Raw genomic sequence first — 24,116 nt, forward strand, 5'->3', positions numbered from 1 at the left:
GCTCACGAGCCACATGCGGCTCTTTGGCCCCTTGAGTGTGGCTCTTCCTAAGCCTTGGGAGTACCCTAATTAAGTTAATAACAATGTACCTACCTATATAGTTTAAGTTTAAAAAATTTGGCTCTCAAAAGAAATTTCAATCGTTGTACTGTTGATATTTGGCTCTGTTGACTAATGAGTTTGCAGACCACTGTCGTAGACTATGAGAGCTAGAATTCCAACCTCCTTTTACAGATAAACTGCGGCCACTTTTCAGAGGTTGCATACTCTCCTGGGGGAAGAGCTAGAACCAAGATGCAGGTCATTTCCCCCAGCCCAGAGCCCTTGCCACTGTATAATGTGGCCATCTTTTCCTGTTCCTGAACCTCCTTTCAAGGGTTAAGATTTAAACTCCTGGTTCCTAGTATTCTAAGATTTGGAGAACAAATTCATGCTCATCTTATTCTTCATTATTTAATATAATGTGTTTCACTTGAACTTTGCAAATTTTAAAATTGTTCTGCATATTTTAATGAACCTTACACTATGCCCCCTGATAAGTTATCTCTATTTGTGTTGTTTTAAGAATCTCCCAAAGAATAAATATAGAGTTTACAATCTGTTCTCACTTTCTCTTCCTTGTCATCAACCACAGTGAGCATTTTATTTTTTTAAGTTCCCAGATTCCCTAGTGAACTGCAGCCCATCTGGTAAGGAGGACTTGAAAAGCTACTGGACCATTTATGTAAAGTGTTTATATCTAGCTAACTATTTTGCTGAAGAACTACAGGTAGGAGAGAATTATCTACAAGAGGCTTTCCTTTGTGGGCCTCTGTTGACTGGTTGCATTGTTATGGCCAGTACCTTGCAAAAATGCCTTGGGTGTAGCATAATTAACTCACAATACTTTTTGTCAGTAAATACTTTTTGATAGTTTGAGGAGGGTCCACCCTCATCTACTCATTTGCCCAGAGGAGTAACTGGAATCTAAATCTTCAATCTGAAATAGATGTTTGGCTTGATTAGGAGAGGCAAAACTGTAATTCCTTTGTTTCTATTGTTAAATGTCACCATACTATATTTGCATGTTGTGTACCTTCCTACATCTTCTCTTTCTCCTCTCCCCCCATACACAAATTCATGCTACCCTGTACCTATTAAAAGAGAGATAAGCTTTGACTGGTTTGGCTCAGTGGATAGAGCGTCGGCCTTTGGACTGAAGGGTCCCAGGTTCGGTTCCCATCAAGGGCATGTGCCTTGGTTGTGGGCACATCCCCAGTTGGGGGTGTGCAGGAGGCAGCTGATCGATGTTTCTAACTCTCTGTTCCTCTCTGTAAAAAATCAATAAAATATACTTTAAAAAAAGAGAGATAAAATATTTTTATTTTGTGATTATTTTTAAAAACTAAAGAGTATACAGTGTCTTTTATTGTGAGTTAATTATAATTCTTGGCCAGTTCCAAAAATTCCAAAGATAATCATTAGACTATCTAAGAGTTGATATTTCAAGTATCAATCAGAAGATAGTTGGTCCTCGGATGTATTTTGACATTCTCTCAAGTAAAAGTCCTTCACAAAGTCCTCATAAGTTCAAATCAAACAAATATATACAATAAGAAATTTAAATATTAATTTGTTCATTTAAGGATGGATATCAGGACTTTCTATATTACCTTGAAATTGCAGATGAAACTTCAAAAATCATTCAAAATTCACCAAAAACATGCCCCAAGAATACAATGGGAAGGAGGTACTTTCACAGGCAATTGAGGAGATGCTCTGAGAGAAACCACTCACAGAAACTGAGGTTGTCTGCACGTGTGGCTTTTCTAACACCAAATAGTGTGTCTTTGCCAACACCAAACAATTCTCTAATTCTCCAACACCAACTGGGTGTTTTGGGGGAAAGAGTACAGAGCTCCCATGCCCACTCTGAGCGTACCATCTTTCCTAGCACAGTGATGTGCACAATAGCCTGGAAAGCTGAAGGAGGGAGGGGGGCAGGAGAGATTAACCTAAGTTTTTACATGCATATATGCATTACCTATGAACACCGATAGTGGAGTGGTGAAGGCCTGGGGCAGGGTAGAAACAGGGTAGAGAGGATAATGGGGGGAAAGGAGGGACCTCTGTAATACTCTCAACAATAAAGATTAAATAAAAAAGCGAGAGAGAAACTTTTCCACCTGTTTTTTTAAACTTATTTTAATATTATGTTGATGCTTGAGATCTGAAGGAAAGAGTGGTTCAAACTAGGTCTGCTATGTCTTACTTAAATTGGATCTTAAAGGTAAATTGTTTGAAATTTAATATCTAGTCCCTTGAGCACTAGATATAATATCTTGTTCCTTGGGATTAAGTAGGAGCTTGAGTCTTAATATTGACTCCATCAGAGATATATAGGCTCATTATTTTGAATATGATACTGCAATAGGAGTTTTATGTTGCCAGAAGAAAATTTTATGAATTATACAGGAGGCAGATTAAAACTCTCCTTGCTGCTCATTCATTATTCCAATCCCCTCTTCTCTCCTGTTACTTCCTAGGCAACCTCACTGGGCTGCCTAAAGAGCCTTTTCAGTATCATTCTCACAGGACTGACCATAGTCATTTGCTGGCTGTCATGTAACTGGCAACAAAGAGTAGTGATTCTGTGTGTTGTGTGTGTGTGTGTGTGTGTGTGTGTGTGTGTGTGTGTATGTGTACGGTTTCTTAACCACTCATTTCATCTTCCTCTTGTAAACCTAGCTACCTCTGCTGTATACTGCCTTTTGTTTTCCTGTTCTCCCCCACTTCCCCTAAGAAGAGGACAAACTTTTTCCCCTCTTCCTGACAGACCTGTCCCCCTCCTAGAACCATAGCATGTCACAGCATTGTGACCCAGTGTTAGTAGATCCTCCAGATAGGGAAGAGAGGCTTTGGGAAGAATAGACTTAGCTACTGACTAGCTCAGGGGTGGGCAAACTTATTGACTTGAGGGCCACAATGGGTTCTTAAACTGGACCGGAGGGCCGGAACAAAAGCATGGATGGAGTGTTTGTGTGAACTAATATAAATTCAAAGTAAACATCATTACATAAAAGGGTATGGTCTTTTTTTTTTTTTTTTTTTTTTTTTTTAGTTTTATTCATTTCAAATGGGCCGGATTCAGCCCGCAGGCCGTAGTTTGCCCACGGCTGGACTAGGCTATGAGGGAGACTGCCAATTCCACTGCATCCCTAAAGGTGTTCTGTTGGGTGTTGTTGAATTGTAAATCACAGAATTAAATCAGGTTTGCAGATCCAGCAGGGCGAGATTGAAAAAGATGGTCACATGACCCTGCTCTTATCTAAGGATCCACCTCTTAATAAGCTCCAGATGGTCAAAAGCCTAATGTGTTCCTCCTCTCTATGGGAAAACTTCTTTCCCAAGCCCTTTCTGGGTAGTGGGTATTGATGCTCTGCAGATAACCCTGAATATTGTCATGCATGAGGTCAGGTTCCTGGCTTATCCCTGGGGACAATATACTAGTATTCGCCACTGAAAAGAAACGTGCTAGATATTTTTGCTTTAGCCACTTCCTGAGTCAGAAAACTAGGGTTTCCTAGATGAGTAAAGAAGAAATTCATGAAGGAGGCAGCAAATGAAATCTGTACACACCCTCCTCCCTCATAGAGTGGGAACGGAGAAATAATAACCTATTTTGGCTTCCTCTCAGGGGTATTTTTAGGCAAATAAATGCTGCCTTCTAAAGAATTCACTCAGTTATGAGCTTTTTATACTGAATCCACTTCTGCTTAATTGAGGTGTTACTGCAAAAGGAGTTAACCATAATCATTTCTAATTTTTTAAAAAATCTGAAACCAGTTTCCTTAGATATGAAGGCAGTTTTTCTAGCTGTGAAGGAGACTTCTCTCTGAATCACCTGGAGAACTATGCTGTGCAGTACAGTAGTTAGTACAGTAGCTGCTAGCTTTTTGGCATTTCAGATGTGACTAGCCAGAACTGAGATGTGTTCTAAGTGTAAAATAAAATACATACTGGATTTTTAAGGCTTGGTGCCAAAAAATAGTAAAATATCTTAATTTTTAACTTGATTACATATTGACATGCTAGTATTTTGTATATATCAGGTTAAACAAGTAATTATCGAAATTTATTTCACCTTTTTTAGTTTTTAAAATGTGGCTATTAGAAAATTTAAAATTATCTATGTGGCTCACATATTTCTGTTGAGCAGTGCTGCTGATAGTGACTCAAACAAATGTTAATAACCAAGAAGATAATTATATAAATTCACATTTGATTCAGTTTTTTAGGACCAGAAGGTGATTAGTCCTACGTATATCAGACTGTGCTTTAAAAACACTGAGTCTTTCTTTAAAAATTATAGTAAAAATGGGATTTCTAAAGTGTTAATAGTCCATTTTGAGTTATCTTTGATTGGCAGTGCCTATAGCCAAGCATTGGTCTATAGTTTTGCCTTTCTGCATATATCTTCTCAGTTGAGTAGATAATGAGCTATAAACAAACAAGTTTGTCAAGTAGTTAAGTATACATGGGCTCTGCACAGCCTTGGTAAGGCAGAGAATAATGACACTATTATATATCTTCTCAAAATTATGGAGTTTCTGAAAAAGGGTATTCCTTGCAGTTTTTACCTTTTAGTTAGTGTCAGCATTTGTAAGAAGTCTCTATTATAGGCACAGAAGGTCTCAAAATAAATCAGATTGCTAGATATCAAACTATGTGCCAAGGATAAAAAGGTGAATTAGTCATGATGTCTACCCTCAGAAAGAGAGTAAGAAAATCTGTGGTTAGAAGACAGTGTAATAAATGTATGCACAAAGATAAATTGTGGGGGTTTGGAGGAGGTGGATTCAGTTCCTTTTAACAGCTATTAACTAAAATATAGACTTAATGTCTCACTAACAACACCTCCCTCCCCCTGTTTGTTGGACTATGAAGAATGGTAAAAACTTTTTGAGAAAGAGCTTTTTGTTAACCTTTTTCTCTAATCTACCTCTTATTTGGCACACCCGGGTTTGTGTGTTTCTACTTTAAGCAGATACATTAAGTTGTATAATCACTTATCCATTTAAAAATGATAAATGTGTTTGGCCCTGGCCAGTGTGGTTCAATGGTTGTAGCATTGGCATTGCACTGAAGGGTTACAGGGTCAATTCTTGGTCAAAGGCAAGAACCATGATCCCTGGCTCTGGTCAGGCATGTGTGGGAGGCAACCAGTCAGTATGTCTCTTTCACTTTGATGTTTCCTCTCTCTCCCCTCCTCTCCCTCTCCCTTTCTCCCCCTCTCCTCATGCAATAAAACTACAACTTAGTCTTAAATTAGTTTGTGTCTGAAGCATTTGAACATACTTACATACTTTTTTTTTTAATATGTTTTTTTGCTTTCAGAGAGAGGAAGGGAGAGAGAGAGAGAGAGAGAGAGAAACATCAATGATGAGAGAGAATCATTGATTGGCTGCCTCCTGCACAACCCACACTGGGAATGGAGCCCGCAACCTGGGCATGTGCCCTGACCAGGAATTGAACCATAACCTCCTGGTTCATAGGTCGATGCTCAACCACTGAGCCATGCCCTATCTGGCCTTACATACTCTTAAGTAATTCTTATCTCAAGACTTAGTTCCCTTATAATAAGGTAAGGTATAAGCAGGATGCTGATCCTTTTTTCTCATCATAGTACCAGCAGGTACATTAAGTGGCACAGGTATAGTCATAATTCTGTAAGACCCTGCTATAGGTCTAAGTGAAGATAACTGTGCTATAAATGGATAAGGAATGAAGGATACTGTGGTATAAATCCACAATGTGTGCCTAGCCTTATCATGGTTTAGAATAGTATGCCATAGAGGTCCTTTTAGTCTGTTTGTGCTTTTTTGTTTGTTTTTATTAAATTTGTTGGGGTGACATTGGTCGACATGATCATATAGATTTCAGGTGTGGGTTTCTATGATATAAGAAGATATTACATCATATGCCCACCACCCGAATGTTTCTGCTTTGTTTTAAGAACACATTTGCCAATAAAAAAAAATAGTCCTCAAGCCCAACCGGCGTGGCTGAGCATCAGCCTATGAACCAGGATATTGCACTTCAATTCCCAGTCGGGGCACATGCCGGGGTTGTAGGCTCAATCCCCATTGGGAATTGTGCTGGAGACAGCCGATCAATGATTCTCTCTCATCAATGTTTCTATCTCTTTCCCTCTCTTCCTCACTGAAATCAATAAAAAAAAACATTTTTTTAAATTAAAAAAAAATACTCCTCAAAATAAAATGTAAAAAATTTCACACAGACAATGCAAGAAATACTGGATTTGGTGGTATACGTGTCTGACAAGTACAGTACCTGTACATAGCAAGCACATGATGTGTACAACAATATGTACAACACATTTGCTTATACATAGAAAAATCCTATCCTCTTAAGAATTTACTCAGAAAAAATACATTAACATGAATGCATGTGTGTATGGAATATACAAGATAATGAATGACTAGGACTCACTCACACATACATGAATTATGTTTAGTTATTGGTTAAAATTATAGTGTTAGTGTAATTTAGAAATTCTTAAATTTTTTTTCTCAGCATTCCTTTTCATTCTTATAAATTATTGAGGATTCCAGAGGAGTGTTTGTTTATGTGTGGGTTACATATACCTGTCATTTTTTTTCACATTTGGAAGTAAAATTGAGAAATTTAAGAAATGTATCTACCATTTCATTAAAAATAATAACAAACCTATTACATGTTAACATAAATAACATTTTTGAAAAATAATTATTTTCCAAAATAAAAAATATTTAGTGAGAAGAACAGCATTGATTTTACATTTCACAAATCTCTTTAATGACTGGTTTAATAAAAGATAATTGGGTTCTCTTCAGTGGCTTCTGCATTCACTCTCTTATGATATGTTGTTTTGGTTGAAGTACATAAATACATACTCTTAAGCTCCACATAGATATGTCATTGGTAAAAGGAAATATTTTTTTTTCTTTCATACAAGTAGTGATTTCTTCCCCCCCCCCCCCTCCCCCGCCCCCCGCCCAGGCCCGTACTCAAGACACATACACCCAAACTAAGATATCCAGTATATCCAAGTCCAGACTAAGGGGAGGTTCATTTTCTTTTTCTTTTTCTTTCTTTCTTTTTTTTTTTTTAAATATATTTTACTGACTTTTTACGGAGAGGAAGGGAGAGGGATAGAGAGCCAGAAACATCGATGAGAGAGAAGCATTGATCAGCCACCTCCTGCACACTCCCCACTGGGGATGCGCCCGCAACCAAGGCACATGCCCCTGACCGGAATCGAACCTGGGACCCTTCAGTCCACAGGCCGATGCTCTATCCACTGAGCCAAACCGGTCAGGGCCTTTTTCTTTTTTTTAAATATATCTTTATTGATTTCAGAGAGAAGGGAGAGGGAAAGAGAGATAGAAACATCAATGATGAGAGAGAATCATTGATTGGCTGCCTCTTGCACGTCCCCTAATGGGGATCAAGCCCGCAACCCAGGCATGTGCCCTTGACTGGAATCGAACCTGGGACCTTTCAGTCCGCAGACTGACGCTCTATCCACTGAGCCAAACCAGCTAGGGCCAAGTAGTGGTTTCTTAAAGGTTGGTTGTGTTATAGAATCTGAAACCATATCAATGAGCATTTTATTCATGTTTAAAATGTATTAGTCTGTCATACCTTGAATGGATATCATATACTGCTCATTTGAAAAATACTGGTTCACTGAGTTATATAGCTCTTGCAAATGTCACTCATTATACAATATTTTAAAATCATAAAAAAAGTAAAAAATAAAATAAAATCATATTAGTTAATCTCATAACCAATATCATCAAAAAACCCAAAGTATTGTCAAGTTCAAAGGTGGATATAAGTTCTCTAAAATTCTAATTTTTACTTGAAAGTTTGAATTTTATCATTAGCAGCAATATTTGTTTCTTTTAAGTGGCAGGCTTATTCATTTTCAAGAAAGTGTTTTCTAAATACCTAGATCTGAATAACCTTAGTTTATCTGTTGGCCATTCTGTCAGGTAAAATTGTTCAATGAAAAAAGTGATTTGGTTCAGCACACAACTCAGCCAAACCAAGTGCATTTCCTTGGGAGAGCCATATATGTACTTCAGTTTGCAGCAAAAGTGCTTTCTGTGTACTTCCCATTTTATCACAGAATACTTTTTAGCCGTTTAGTTATTGGTTAAGATTAATAAAATTAATCACTTATATTATTTCATCAAGGACATTCTTAAGTGAAACTAGTTTTGTTTCTTTTTTAGCTAAGAGGACACAGCAAGGAATTATATAACTACTACTACAGTTTGTTGTCACTGCTTTGATTTGTGCTCAGGGGCCATTAGTTTTACCCACCATCCCTTTGTGCCATCATTGCAAATATCAAGACAGTAACAAAGGCAAATAATATATTAATATTATTATGAAAATAATTTTGACTTTATGGGCCCCCAGAGAGTATCTCAGGGACTCTCAGGGGTCTGTGGACCATTCTCTGCTGTAATTGAATGAGATCACCTAGGGTTAGTATGTAGAGTAAGAAAACAACCTGCATAGAACCCTGAGGAAACACTTTATTTTAGGAAAAGGAAAAGGAAAACGAAACCCAAAAGGAGATAAGAGATATGACAGCCATACAGTATTTTATCATAGTTAGCATTTAATAAGTATTTAACTTTGTCCCAGGCACTGTTCTAAGTGCTAAACATAGTAACTTTATGAGGTAGGTAGATACTGTTGTTATCTTCATTTTACAGATGAATGAAAAACCTGAAGCACAGAGAAAGTTAAGTACCTTGTCCAAGGTGACTCAACTACCAGTGCATACCAAGCAGTCTAATTCTACTGCCAGAGAGATAGAGGGAGAAAACTGGGAAGAGTATAGCAATGAGGAAGCTAAGAAAAGAGCATTTCAAGAGGGAGGGCATGATCAAAAATATAAAATGGTGCTGAGTGTCAGGTAAGATATAGGGCTGAAAAACACCTATTTGATTTCACAATAAGAAGATCATTGGCAACTTTGGCAAGAGCAGTTTCAATGGAGTGTAGGGACAGAAGCCAGATGAGAGAGGGAGGAGGGTTGAGGAATGAGTAGGAGAAGAGAAGTCAGGAGGAGGGAACCTCACTTGTGAGGTAGGAAAGAACCAGAGGGTGTGAGGGACAGGGAGAGCCTTTTTAAGATGGGAAAGACTTTAGCATATGTAAGGTCTAAGGAGAAGAAATAAGCAGAGAGTGAGGCTGAAATGAATGGGGGGGGAGGGGGGAGATAAATAGAATGAACTTTCTGATCAATAAGAGAATGTATTTAAAGTACAGGAATATTAATTTTAGATCGAGTGATTCTGCTGCAGGCATTTCCTTCTCTTCTTAGCCCAGATTCTTGAGAGTCTTGGCTATTTTCACTTCTTTCTTGCTCCTCCTCATATCTTTCACTGCTATAACTCATTAATGTCTTTTAGAGCCTCCATTTTACTTACAGGAATTTCTTTGGTAAAGATTACCCCAAATCTCCAAATTGCCAAAGCCAGTGGATACTGGATTTCTACCTCATTTGACATGACTCCTGTCCCCCCAGTTCACCTTTTATGCTGGTTGTTAACCAGGATTCTGACCTTGGTTCTCTTTTCAATTTATATTGCTTTCTTATATAGTAACATCCATCCTCCACAATTTTAGTTACCACCTATATTCTTCTCTCTCTTTCTTTTTCTTTCTCAGATGTGTGTGTGTCAAGTCCCTTTTCCAAGTTTATTTGCCTACCAGACAGTTCCATTTCAGTGTCCCATTTCAGCACATACAGCTCATTTGTCACTCCCAAATTTGCTATTATCTTATTCTCTACTTGGTTGAGACACCATAATCAACTTAGTTTCCCAAGCCAGAAACATGAAAGGCATGCTTGACTCTTCCTTTTCTTTTCCTCTTACATCTATTCAGTCACCAAGTTCTATCAGTTTTACCTCCTCAGTGTATCTTGAATCCACCCTTTCTATTTCTGTAGTCTTAGTTCAATGTTTTATCATTTATAGCATGGATTTTTTACAATAGCCTTTAGGTGATGACAGTTCTTTATTAATATACTAAAGGCCCAGTGCACAAAAATTTGTGCACTCGGGGCGGGGGGGGGGGGGGGGGGAGGGAGGCGTCCCTCAGCCCAGCCTGTGCCCTCTCGCAGTCTGGGACCCCTCGGGCGATGTCCACCTACTGGCTTAGGCTCCCCGGGGGTATTGGGCCTAAGCTAGCAGTCAGACATCCCTCTGGCAGCCCGGGAGCCCTCGGGGGATGTTCACTTGCCAGCGGGGAGCAGGACTAAACTGCAGTCGGACATCCTTAGCGCTGCTGAGGAGGCGGGAGAGGCTCCCACCACCACCGCTGTACTGGCAGCCATCAGCCTGGCTTGTGGCCGAGCAGAGCTCCCCCTGTGGGAGCGCATTGATCACCAGGGGGCAGCTCCTGCATTGAGCGTCTGTCCCCTGGTGGTCAGTGTGTGTCATAGTGACCAGTCATTCCCAGTCCTTCTGCTGTTAGGGTCCATTTGCATATTACCCTTTTATTATATAGGATAGAGGCCTGGTGCCTGGGTGGGGGCCGGCTCGTTTGCTCTGAAGGGTGTCTCAGATCAGGGTGGGGGGTACCGCTTGGGTGCCTGGCCAGCCTGGGTGAGGGGTTTATGGGTGTTTGCAGGCTCGTCACACCCCCTTCAGGGTGGGGTCCCCGCTGGAGTGCCTGGCCAGCCTGGGTGAGGAACTGATGGCTGTTTGCAGCTGGTCACACCCCCTTCAGGGTGGGGGTCCCGCTGGAGTGCCTGGCCAGCCTGGGTGAGGGGCTGATGGCTGTTTGCAGGCTGGTCAACACCCCCCCCCCCAGTGGGGACTCTCACCCCGTGGAGGTTTGGCCAGCCTGGGTGAGGGGCTGATGTCTGTTTTCAGGCTGGCCACACCCCCTTTAGGGTCAGGGGTCCCCACTAGGGTGCCTGGCCAGTCTGAGTGAGGGGCTAAGGGCCGTTTTAAGGCTGGCCAAGCCCCTCCGGTGACGGAAGCTCCCAGCCTCTCCTTTTTTTCTTTTTTCTTTTTTATTCTGGGATTTATTTACTTTCTATAATTGAAACTTTGTAGCCTTGAGAGGAGCTCAGAGCCTGCCAGGGCAGGCGGGAGGGAAGCTTGGCTTCCTCCATCGCCAGGTGAAACTCAAGCCTCCTGCTCTCTCCAGCTCTGTGGCCATGGCAGGCTGAAAGCAGGTATCTGGGGTTTATTTATCTTCTATAATTGAAACTTTGTTGCTTTAAGTGGAGCTCAGAGCTGGCCACGGCAGGCGGGAAGCTTGGCTTCCTCCATCATTGGGGCAACCAAGCCTCTTGCTTGTTCCAGCTCCGTGGCTGCCGGCCACCATCTTGGTTGGGTTAATTTGCATATAGTCGCTCTGCTTGACTGGTGGGCATGGCTAAGGTGTAGCGAAGGTACGGTCAATTTTCATGTTTGTCTTTTATTAGTGTAGATAGATCCATTCATCTCTTCTCTACCCACCCACCCCCAATCTAAGGCCTTTCAGTGACTATCAAACTACAGGATAAGGTTCAAGCTTAGCATAACATACAAGGCACCTGTGATCTGGCCCCTAACTACCTGTATAGTTTTTTTCTCCTATCACTGTTATCACTGTCACCCCTACCTCTAATGCATTCCATAATTCTCTAAGTAGACTTTGTTTCTTATATCTCTGTTTTAGTACATGCTGTTCCCTCTGCTTGAATGTCCTTTTTACGCTCTCCTCTTTCCACTCTGCAGAAGCCCCTCTAATTTTTAATGTGATTGATTTATTAATAATTCAGTTGTAAAGGCAAAGGACTTTATGAATCTGTTTTCTGTGGTACTCTGCATTTGCCTCTTAAGGGATACATGTGTTCTGGGGGATAATTTTCTTTTTTTTTTTTTAATATATTTTATTGATTTTTTACAGAGAGGAAGGGAGAGAGATAGTTAGAAACATCGATGAGAGAGAAACATCGATCAGCTGCCTCCTGCACATCTCCTACTGGGGATATGCCCGCAACCCAGGTACATGCCCTTGACCGGAATCGAACCTGGGACCTTTCAGTCCACAGGCCGACGCTCTTTCCACTGAGCCAAACCGGTTTCGGCTGGGGGATAATTTTCAAATGCTGCTTTTGTACTTAAGGATTAAATTCTCTAAACAGACTTCATTTTGGCCCTAAAACCCTTTATTTAATCATCACCTCAGCTATCTCCTTTGTTGCACGTTCTCTCCCCCCCCCCCCCTCTCTCTCTCTCTCGTGTGTGTGTGTGTGTGTGTGTGTGTGTGTATGTAGTGGGGAGTATTCAGATCAGATTCAGGTAATTTAGTTACTCAATATTCTTCATCTAATGATACACCATCCTCAGTCTATATAAGACCTTTTTCTTTTTATTGTATTTTCCCCTTTATCCCATTCCTTATTTCTGTTTCTTTTATGGTTATTTTTCTTTTTATATATTAATTTTGACAAGTCACAATGCTTCCCAACTCAACCATGTTGCTATACATCTGTATAATAAAAGCTTAAGTGACCGTTATGGCGGAACGACCAGAACAACCAGTCACTATGATGCGCACTGACCACCAGGGGGCAGATGCTCAACGCAGGAGCTGTCCCCTGGTGGTCAGTGCGCTCCCACAGGGGAAGCGCCGCTCAGCCAGAAGCTGGGCTCATGACTGGCGAGTACAGCGGTGGTGGTGGGAGCCTCTCCTGCCTCTGCAGCAGCACTAAGGAGCAGCAAACCAAGTGGTAAGGAGCAGCCAGCAGGTGGGTGGTAAGGAGCAAGGAGTCCCGGACTGTGAGAGGAATGTCCATGGGGAGTGGGCCTAAGCCGGCAGGTGGACATCCCCTGAGGGGTCCTGGACTGCGAGAAGGTACAGGCTGGGCTGAGGGACTCCTCCCCCCTTCCCCGCCCCCCACACAAATTTTGTGCACCGGGCCTCTAGTGTAGAAAATAAAATGTGTGTTGCACAGTCAGGTATATGAGGCCAAGGCTACAGGCTAAGTGTTTATGGCTACTACAGGCCCCATGTACTACCCTGAGAACTGAGAGCAGCATCTCAGCATAATATAACCAATCTATGTTACTTGCCATGATATACCAGTTGAGAAACTTGATAAGTGTAGCTCCTGTCTTTGGTATGAACAAGCAAAGTAGTAATTTCATCTTAATTAACCCAGGCTTAGGTCAGCTGCTACCATATATCTGGAGGGCAGGGAAAGGGCAAATGAAATGATCTCTATAAAGCAAGGCAGATAGATTACAATCAGGTTGGATCATTAGACTCATGTTCCTGGAATGGCAGGTGGAAAGGAGTACCTTCACATTATAGACCACTAAATGCTCACTTATTCAGACTTGAAGGCAAAAGGAGGTTTAGTCTTACAGATTATTTTAAAACTTGGGCAAGAAATTGATCCTGGAGAGGACAGAAAATCACAAGATGCCCTGGCTGGCTCCAATGAATGCATAAATAAGTGGAACAACAAATCAATGTTTCTCTCTCTCTCTGTCCTTCCTTCCCCCTTCCTCTCTCTCTCTCCAAAATAAATAAATAAACAGAAAGAAAATCTTGAGAAGTTTGATTTCTCAGTGTCATCCAGCACAGCAGTTTGTTTGCAAACTATGTTGTCAAGAATCCTTTATACTCTTAAAAATTATCAGGGACCCCAGAGCACTTTTTCTGGAGTTTTTGTTCATGTGAATAATATCTATTAACATGTACTGCTTTAAAAATTAAAATGGAAAATAATTTAATATATTATTAATTCATTTACAGATAACAATACATTGATTATATTGATAATATAACTAACACTATGGAAAAAAATTCCAAAACAAACTGAGAAGAATAGCATTATTTTACATTTTTGTAAGTTTCTAATATCTGGCAGCTGTATTCTCATGTCAGCTTCTGCATTCAGTCTGTTTTCATATAACCTGTGGAAGATTCCACTGTATACTCATGAGAGAAAGTAATTATTATGAAGTTATAGAATTATTATGAGAATAATTTTAACCTTGCAGACCTCCTGAAAGGGTCCCTGAAAGTCTCCAGAGCACACTTAGAGAGGTGCCAATCTAGAAGAAAGGATGAATGCCAGGCACTTTGTCTGGAATCTGACTAACCTATATGTCCATTTTATAAATTATATACTAAACTAGAGGCCTGTTTCATGAAAAGATTCGTGCAATAGGCCTTCCCTTCCCCTGGCTGCCAGCACCGGTTTTCCTCCGGTACCCAGGACCCGGGCCTTCAGTCCTCACTGCTCCGGCCGGAGCCTTCAGTTCTTGCTGCTCCAGCCAGAGCCTTCAGTCTTTGCTCCACCTCTTCAAGCCTACGTATGCAAATTAACCATCATCTTTGTTGGGTTAATTTGCATACTCCTGATTGGCTGGTGGGTGTAGCAGAGGGATGGTCAATTTACATGTTTGTCTATTATTAGGTAAGATACCAGGTATATGATATAGAATGAATACATGATTGAGTCTGAACTTCTTTAAAGTTATACTTTAAAATAATTTCACTTTCTTCATTAAGGTTATTAATTAAATGCATAAATCTATTTAATTTTTTAATCAGAAAAATTCTTTTCCAACCATACTAGTAAGTCCTTATATTTGGTTTTGGGCTTTGTGCTATAGCACAAAATAGGTGCCCAATAAATATTTGTCAAATAAATAAATTTTCTTAGGGTTTGTACAGCTGTAACTAACTGGATGCCAGTAACTCTATGTCTCTCATTGAACTCTGTGAACTATTGAGGGCAGGATGTGAGCTAATGACAACTATAGGATATCAAGTTCCCTCCAATGTCCAGATAATAATAAAAATTATCTTGGCTTCCCTCAGGTGAGCAGGGTACAAACCGATCCCTATTGTATGAAAGAAGATATTGGCTCTTCTTGCCTTCTGCTGAAGGTACCATCAGGGTACCCAGATTGAACTATTAGTTTCTGGTAAAATAATAATAGCCTCCTTTTATTGAATGTTTACTAAGTGTCAGGTACTGTGCTAGGCATGCATCATGTCATTTCATCTTTAAAATGATCTTTCACAAAGTCTCTTACCTGTTAAAATCTGCCTAACTCCAGAGCCTTTATTCACCTGACTGCTTCTGGATTGAGGAAGAGACCTACATCAAGGGGTAAGAATAGGAATTATAAAGGCTGTTTTTTGTTTTTGCATCTACCTCTTCATACCAATTCAAAAGCAAAGAGTGACTGCCTTAATTACTTTTCTGGATGCTGATCAATGCTGGGTCAAACTGAGCTCATAGGGCAAGAGTGGGATTCACTGAACCTCTCACAGAAACTACTGAGCACAGAATCTTGGTAAATAAAAAACAAGCAAACGGTATTCTCTATGTATCCTTTGTTCACAATGAGTTTAAACAGGAGTGGGGTTTTTAAATATTTGTACACAGAATAGTATACCAGGAAATATAAATTAAAGTATCTACTATTATTGGCTTTTGAATGAAACTTTTGTGCCACGTGTGTAAAAGAGAGGATAGAATGGGTTACAGATGTGGCTTTGTGCTCTGAATAAATGTTTCCCCATGGCTCAGGAACTTTGGTGATAAGGGTAAAACTTTTTATAGAAGATAAACAAAGTTTCTTATTCTCCGTCCCTCCTTTAGAGATAAATTCTGAATTCAAATGCAGACCAAGAAAATAGGTCAAGAACACTCCATCTTAGACCTCCCAGTCATATTTTTATCAGACTCCCTAACATGCTAAAGGAGCTAAAACTGGCTTTGATTTATTCTCAAAATGACTACATGGAGCTTTTTCTAGAGCTAATTAATACTCACAAAAATATATGGTTTTGCAGAAGCAGGAGATCTTTCTTGAAGAAACAAGGACTAGTTTCTCAAAGATCTAAAAATTAGAAATGAATTACAATTAATGATAACACTATGTAATCTTAGATATAGAACAAAAATCTTAGAAATCACCTCATATAACACCTTCTATTTTTTTTAAATATATTTTATTGATTTTTTTTTTATAGAGAGGAAGGGAGAGGGATAGAGAGTTAGAAACATCGATGAGAGAGAAACATCCATCAGCTGCCTCCTGCACACCCCCCACTGGGTATGTGCCCGCAACCAAGGTACATACCCTTGACCGGAATCGAACCCGGGACCCATGAGCCCGCAGGCCGACGCTCTATCCACTGAGCCAAACCGATTAAGGCTATAACACCTTCTTTCAGATAATAAAACCAAGACTCAAGATTTAAGTGACTCGGTCAAATTTATATGACTTATTAGTGGTATAATCTAGGGCAGGGATTGAATACTAATAGGTAATTTCTTTCTCACCCTTCCTAGTTTCCTTATTTCTTTCTTCTAAGTATTTCCATAATCTTTTTATTAGGCAGGAAGGTGACCATGGCCCAGGATATTTGTAGTTAGGAAGAGCTCAGCCTCAGTTTTACTTTTCCCTCCAATTAAGATCTTCTTAATCTTTTGATATAAGGAAAACTACCATTTATTAAGCACCTTCCCGGTTCCAGGGTCTTCACATACATTATCTCATTGGATACTTACAAGATTCTTCTAACATTTTAATGGTCACATGAATCATTTGGGGATCTTGTTAATGAAGATTCTGATTTTGCAGGTCTGGGATGGGGTTCAAGATTCTGCATTTCTAAAAAGCTTCCAGGAAAAGCCAATAATGCTGTTGGTCTGTGGACTTCTATATTAAGTAGCAAAGATGTTGGTTGATATTATCTTCATCTTCTAGATGAAAAACTGAGCCTTTCAGAGATTTAATACTGTCCAAGTTCATACAGGCAGTAAGTGGTAGACTAGTGATTTGACCTAGGTCTTTCTGACTTTAAAGCTCTAGGTGTGATAAGGGAAGGCAGGGAAAAATGGAAAGAGAGCTTATGGCCCAATATTTCTTAAACAGGTCACTTCTCAACTAGGCCAGTGGCAAAATTCAGGATAAAATAAAAAAGTCCTGGCTCCCAGCCAGGTGATACTCCTTTTTCCTCCCCATCAGCCCCCTAATCAGGATCTTTCTTTCCTGATTAGCAAACCATATTTAGAATTGGCTTTTGGGCTTTCTCCATTACAGGTTTATTGCCAAACCCTGTGCACTCCATGTTGGCATCCAGGACAGTGGTCCTTATCAGCCCCAACCCAATGCCATCCTTGAAAAGGTGTTCATATCTATTACCAAGGTAAGTGGGCAAAGAAACAGAGAAGATTCCTATGAGGCAAGGGAAGATAGAGAACAAGTATCTCCCAAGTGTAAGGATAGGATGGGATGATCTTTCCCATTTGGGTAATCTCTATAGCTATGAGGAGAACTTTATCCCCTCAGGGATATACCTTTGGGCCAGGATCTAAAGTTTACATAATTTGAGTTTTAGGCCTAGCAGCCTCCACCACCCTTTGCCCCCAGACAAATCATATTTTAGTTTTTGTTTTTCCCTGCTCCAGCTTTTGTCAGTATCTAGTTACATAATTAAGATAGGGACCGATAGCCTTTGCAGTTCGGATTTTTAATATTTTTTTTACTCAGTTTGGGCTGGAGGGAGAAGACCAAACAAGGACGTGTATAGGTGAGTGATAAAGGTCCTTGATGTGTGAAATAGTACTTTTGTGATGTGTGAAAATGACTTTTTTCTTTAAATTGTTTTCAGAGAGCAAGGAAGAGAGAAAGAGAGAAACATCAGTAATGAGAGATTCACTGATTGGCTTGACGCCCCACACTGGGGATCAAGCCCGCAAACCGGACATGTGCCCTAATTGGGAATTGAACCATGACTTCCTGGTTCATAGGTCAAAATTCAACTACTGAGCTACGTCAGCCAGGCTGAAAATGACTTTTGAGATGAAACCTGGAAAGATAAACATCACTTAAGCCACTATAGTTATCACCCCTTTGCCACTCAACTAGTGAAGGGATTTAATGAGATGTTTGAAGAAAAAGGGATGTTCTGACTCTGGTTATATATCTACAGTATCCTGATGAGAAAAGGCTGGAGGGCCTGTCAAAGCAACTGGACTGGGATGTCCGAAAAATCCAATGCTGGTTTCGCCATCGGAGGAATCAGGACAAGCCCCCAACACTCACTAAATTCTGTGAAAGCATGTAGGTGTGCAGAGGGAGGTGGGGAGTGAGAAGGGTAGGGTGTGACTGGACTGAGGTTTTCTTTTTGGAAATTATATTATTAGGACAGCAGCCGATGAATGTGCAGGGTTAACTGTATTTATTATAGGCAGGAAAGAAGAGCATGGGGAGACTAGTCACCCTTTCTTGGGCGTGCTTGCCACTAAGCTAAATGTAGTTCCCTTTCCCAAAAACATAGGTTGGGAGTGAATTCCTGTAACTGTACTTATGTAGGTAGACATGCACACCCTTGTACACCTTGATAGCAATAGAACCAGCTTGCTCTAAATGGACTTTTTGATGGATAGCATCCCTTTTCTGGGCATACTATACTTATTTCACTGGGTTTTTACTAATTCCCCTCTGGACACAGAGCACTGTATTTATCCTTGTGCAAAGAAAATATTAGGCATTATCAAGGAGTATGAGATGGAAGAAAAGTTGATTAAAGCCAGTAAACACTTGTGGAAATCTATTTTAAACAGCCGAAAGATGTCTCTTTTGGCTTTTGAGGTAATAGTATTTGTCCCTATTCTGGGGATTTATCTTCTTTTTCACCAGTAACTATCTTATCTCCAAATCTGCTATCTTGACTTCTTTAGCCCCTAAGACTTCCTTTTGAGTGAATATTCATCTAACCTCTACTCTTTGCCCACCCAGGTGGAGATTCACTTTTTATTTATGTATATTCTGCTACGGAATTAGATTTCTTTGGTCGGTGAGTGTGGACTTTCTCTGATCTTCTTTTGGGTTCTAATCATGCCCACATCTCTAGAGAATAATTGGTATTGATTAAATCAGCATAACGCACAATTGTTTACAAAGCACTTGACAAAAACCTCATTCTTCCAAGGAGGAGACAGTTACAGAAATGCAGTCAGTAACTCGTTAAAGTGGATAAAATAGGTATAAGTCCTGCTTTTCAGTTAGTTGCCAGAGTCGAAGAATTTCAGGCTTTTTGATTTCTGATTACATAGTTTTATTTCACAGCACCGCTCTATTTTTCTAAATGATACAGTTAAGGTTTCAAAATATATGAAGCAAAAAGAGGCAGAACTAAGGATGGGGATAGACAAATACACAATCAGATTGTGTGAACTTAAAAGATTTTAATACTCTCTTATCAGTAATTGACTAAATTAGACAAAAAATATCACTAAGGATATAATTTTGTACAACACAAACAATTTGACCTAATTGACACTTACAGAAGAACACTACACCAACAGCTGAAGAACATATATAATTTTTAAGTGCACATGGAATGTCAACTAAGATAGACCTTGTGATAGGCCAGATAATAAATCTCTGCCTCCTGGTGCTTACCACAGGCTGTGTTCTTACACTGACTGTACAAAAAGAGGAGGCAGAGTTAACCCACCCCACATACACTCCCGCCTGGGCCCTTTGCCTGGTCTGTATTGTGACTGGAAAGGGGGCATGGAGAATGAATGATGAATGAATGAATGAATCTCAGTAAACCTTAAAATACTGAATTCTTATATAATATGTTCTCTGGTCATAATAAAGTTAAATTAGAAATCAATAATAATAATGAAATATCCAGAAAATGTTTGGAAGTTAAACAATTCTGCTACATAATCTGTAGATCAAACAAGAAATCAGAAGGGAAATTTTAAAATATTTTTAATTGATCGATGCTGAAATTACAATATGCCAAAATTTATGTGATGCAGGTAAAGTATGCTTAGAGAGCAATTTACAACTTTAAATGTTTATGTTAGAAAAAAAGAAAGCTTTAAAATCAATGATCTAATAAGATCTGGAAAAAGAACAAAGTTAAATAAGTAAAAATTAATGAAATAGGCATTAGACAAACAATGGAAGAAACTAATAAAGCCAAAAGTTCAACTGGTTCTTTGAAACATTTGATTAAATTTGATAAAACCCTAGAAAAAATAAATTATCAATATCAAGGAGAAAAAGGGATTATCACTGTAGACACTGAAAGGATAATAAGACAACATTATGAATGATTTAATAGTAACAAATTCAACAACTTAGATGAAATGGGCAAATTGCTTACAGGACATAATTAAAACTCCATTAGAAGTTATTTTGACTTTTGAATCTTTGATATGGAGATCTTTCTCTTGGTTAACAAATGGAATTGTTGTCTTCCTGTCTTCCTATCTCCTCTATCCCAGGTGATGATGCTTTCAAAAACTATCTTAGAGCTCTCCCTGCCCTTATTTACCTCAAAGCATGATTTTTCTATTTGTAATAACACTTTAAGTCCTAGAAGAGAAATCTAGATATTTATTTACCCTTCAAGGGTTTCTAAATTCTGTCAAGAGGGATTACTTTTCACCCTATAGCATAGCGAGAACAGGATGATATAGGTGAGCCATGGGAGGATTCTGAAGATTGACCTGGATTATCTGTTTTTTCTTAGTCACCTTGGTTTTGGGACACCCGACAGTGCTGGCATAGCTATCCATTTCAGGTAGGATCTGAGCACTTACGTATGTATATAAAATAGAGTGGGGGACAGTGCAAAAACAGGACAGATAGCACATATCCTTGGTATTCTTAAGGGGTTAGGCTGAGTCTCTGAGTCATATATATAGGGTATCTATTTCTAGGGCCCCCATAGCTGTGAAATCCAGTGATCTTTTTGTTCCAGTTCCCCATTATCCTCCTATCTAATAATAGAGAAACATGGTAATTAACCATAACTTCACTACCTTTCCCATTGGCTAATTAGCGAGATATGCAAATTAACTGCCGGCCAAGATGGCAGCCGGCAGCCAGGCAGCTGAAGCGAACATGAACATGAGGCTTGCTTGCTCCAGTGATGGAGAAAGTCAACGTTTCCTGCCTGCCACAGCTCAGCTCTGAGCTCCGGATGAAACAATGTTGCAATTATAGAACCTAAACAAACCCCAGAAACCTGCTTTCAGACAGCGAAGCCTCAGAGCTTAGAGCAGCCAGTGATGGCAACAGAGTTTCAATTATAGAATCTAAACAAACCCAGGTACCTGCTTTCAGCCGGCAACGGCCTCAGAGCTGGAGCCTGCTCTCAGCTCCAGTGACAGCTATAGAAGGTAAATTAATCCCAGAATAAAAAAATAAAAGAAAAAAGGAGAGGCTGGGAGCTTCAGTCGCCCACCAGCCTGAAAACAGCCCTCAGACCCTCACCCAGACTGGCCAGGCACCCCAGTGGGGACCCCCGCCCTGAAGGGGGTGTGACCAGCTGCAAATAGCCATCATCCCCTCATCCAGGCTGGCCAGGCACTCCAGTGGGGACCCCCACCCTGAAGGGGGTGTGACCAGCTGCAAACAGCCATCATCCCCTCATCGAGGCTGGCCAGGCACCCAAGCGGGACCCCCACCCTGATCCGGGACACCCTTCAGGGCAAACCAGCCAGCCCCCACCCGTGCACCAGGCCTCTATCCTATATAGTAAACGGGTAATATGGAAACTGACCCTAACAGCAGAAGGACTGGGAATGACTGGTCACTATGACATACACTGACCACCAGGGGACAGACGCTCAGTGCAGAAGCTGCCCTCTGGTGGTCAGGGCGCTCTCACATGGGAGGAGCTCTGCTCAGCCACAAGCCAGGCTGATGGCTGCCAGTACAGCGGTGGTGGTGGGAGCCTCTCCTGCCTCCTCAGCAGTGCTAAGGATGTCTGACTGCAGTTTAGGCCTGCTCCCCACTGGCAAGTGGACATCCCCCGAGGGCTGCTGGGCTGCCAGAGGGATGTCTGATTGCCATCTTAGGCCCAATCCCCTGGGGAGCGGGCCTAAGCCAGCAGGTGGTCATCCCCTGAGGGGTCCCAGACTGCGAGAGGGCACAGGCCAGGCTGAGGGACCCCCCCATTCCCCCCGAGTGCACAAATTTTTGTGCACCGGGCCTCTAGTCCTATCTAATAAAAGAGAAACATGCAAACCAACCATCCCTTCGCTATGCTCAAGACACACCCACAAACCAATCAGGAGTGAGTTTGCAAATTAACCCAACTAAGATAGTGGCGGCCACTGAGCTGGAGTGAGCAGGAGGCTTGGGTTGCCCCTGGTGATGGAGGAAGCCAAGCTTCCTGCCTGCCCTAGCCAGCCTGGGCTCCGCTCAAGGCTACAAAGTTTCAATTACAGAAGATAAATAAATCCCAGAAAGAAAGAAAAAAAGGAGAGGCTGGGAGCTTGGGTCGCCGGGGGGCATGGCCAGCCTGAAAACAGCCCTCAGCCCCTCACCCAGGCTGGCCAGGCACCCCACTGGGACTCCCCCACCCTGAGGGGGCTGTGGGAAGCCTGAAAACAGTCCTCAGCCCCTCACCCAGGCTGGCCACACCCCCATGAGATGAGGGTCCCCACTGGGGGGCTTGACCAGCCTGCAAACAGCCCTCAGCCCCTCACCCAGGTTAGCCAGGCACCCCAGCGGGACCCCCCACCCTGATCCGGGACACCCTTCAGGGCAAACCAGCCGGCCCCCACCTAGGCACCAGGCCTCTATCCTATATAATAAAAGGGTAATATGCAAATGGACCCTAACAGCAGAACGACTGGGAATGACTGGTCACTGACACACACTGACCACCAGGGTGTCAGACGCTCAGTGCAGGAGCTGCCCTCTGGTGGTCAGTGTGCTCCCACAGGAGGAGTTCTGCTCAGCCACAAGCCAGGCTGATGGCTGCCAGTACAGCGGTGGTGGTGGGAGCCTCTCCCGCCTCCTCAGCAGCGCTAAGGATGTCCGACTGCAGCTTAGGCCTGCTCCCCGCTGGCAAGTGGACATCCCCCGAAGGCTCCCAGGCTGCCAGAGGGATGTCTGACTGCCAGCTTAGGCACGATCCCCTGGGGAGCGGGCCTAAGCCAGCAGGTGGACATCCCCCGAGGAGTCCCAGACTGCGAGAGGGCACAGGCCAGGCTGAGGGACCCCCCCAAGTGCACAAATTTTTGTGCACCGGGCCTCTAGTATTCATTATATTCTCCTAATTGGGCTGGAAACAAAAGCAGCTTTTTGGCACTTAATGAAGTGCTTTCTGGTTCAGGTGTCCTTTTTGGATCAAGGGTTACTTGGAGTTCCCTTAATCTATACTAGAAAAAGGTCAGGAGTGGAAGAAAAAAAGGCCTAAGTGTATTTAATCCCTTGAAAAGCATTAATTGCCAAGAATTTTAGATACACTGATTTTATTGTGCTGTAGTATGTATTAACTTTATCTGATCTCTAAAAGATGAGAGCTGAACATATATATCCTATATAATAAAAGCCTAATATGCTAAGTGTCCAACCCATCCACCAGTTGCTATGACACACTCTGACCACCAAGTAGGTTAGCTTGCTGCTGGGGTCCAGCCAATTGGGACTGGGCGAGATGGGCCGGACACACCCTGGAGCCCTCTCGCAGTCTCTCCCTGGCCCTGATCATGCAGTGGGGTCCCTCAGCCTGGCCTGCACGCTCTCGCAATCCGGGGCCCCTCAGGGAATGTCAGAGAGTTGGTTTCGGCCTAATCCCCTCAGGCCAGGGTGAGGGACCCCACCAGTGAACGAATCCATGCATCAGGTTTAAGTCTCCATACCAACCCAAAGCCTGTTGTTAGCAATTGAAGATCTTGGAAGACGATGGGGAGAAAAGACTTAAGTCATTTCTTATGTTTTTTATGGATATTGGTCCTCCAAGGCAGAGATAGTTGCAGAGATAGAATGAATCTTTGACTGGTTGGTATTCTAACTACTTCTTTCTCTCTTTCAGCCTCTCACAAGTGGGCTTTATTATTATTATATCATGGAATTGGCCTTTTATTGGTCTCTAATGTTTTCTCAGTTTACAGACATTAAAAGAAAGGTAAGGACACTGGTTCCCTTGATTCCCAGTAACTTATTGCATCCTCCTTCCTAGAAGCTACCATTACTGCCATTGTGATGGATTCTCTGTCCTAACTGGGACCACAGAAAAGGGAGAAAGTA

The 24,116-nt window shown here is 41.6% G+C and overlaps 1 protein-coding gene across 3 annotated transcripts in view; it reads left to right on the plus strand.

Moving 5' to 3' along the window:
* Positions 1–24,116, plus strand: part of CERS5 (ceramide synthase 5) — a 36,421-nt gene that overhangs the window by 2,987 nt on the left and 9,318 nt on the right. For 2 of the 3 annotated variants that reach the window (XM_081082648.1, XM_081082647.1), the window contains exons 2-6: positions 17,145–17,250; positions 18,037–18,167; positions 18,846–18,903; positions 20,602–20,652; positions 23,902–23,994. In XM_081082648.1, the coding sequence (XP_080938774.1) occupies positions 17,145–17,250; positions 18,037–18,167; positions 18,846–18,903; positions 20,602–20,652; positions 23,902–23,994 (439 nt within the window). The remainder of the gene's footprint in view (positions 1–17,144; positions 17,251–18,036; positions 18,168–18,845; positions 18,904–20,601; positions 20,653–23,901; positions 23,995–24,116) is intronic. The other variant, XM_081082649.1, reaches the window with a different exon arrangement.

Source organism: Myotis nattereri, assembly GCF_964212035.1.
Source record: "Myotis nattereri genome assembly, chromosome: 2".
In the NCBI taxonomy this organism is placed as follows: domain Eukaryota; kingdom Metazoa; phylum Chordata; class Mammalia; order Chiroptera; family Vespertilionidae; genus Myotis; species Myotis nattereri.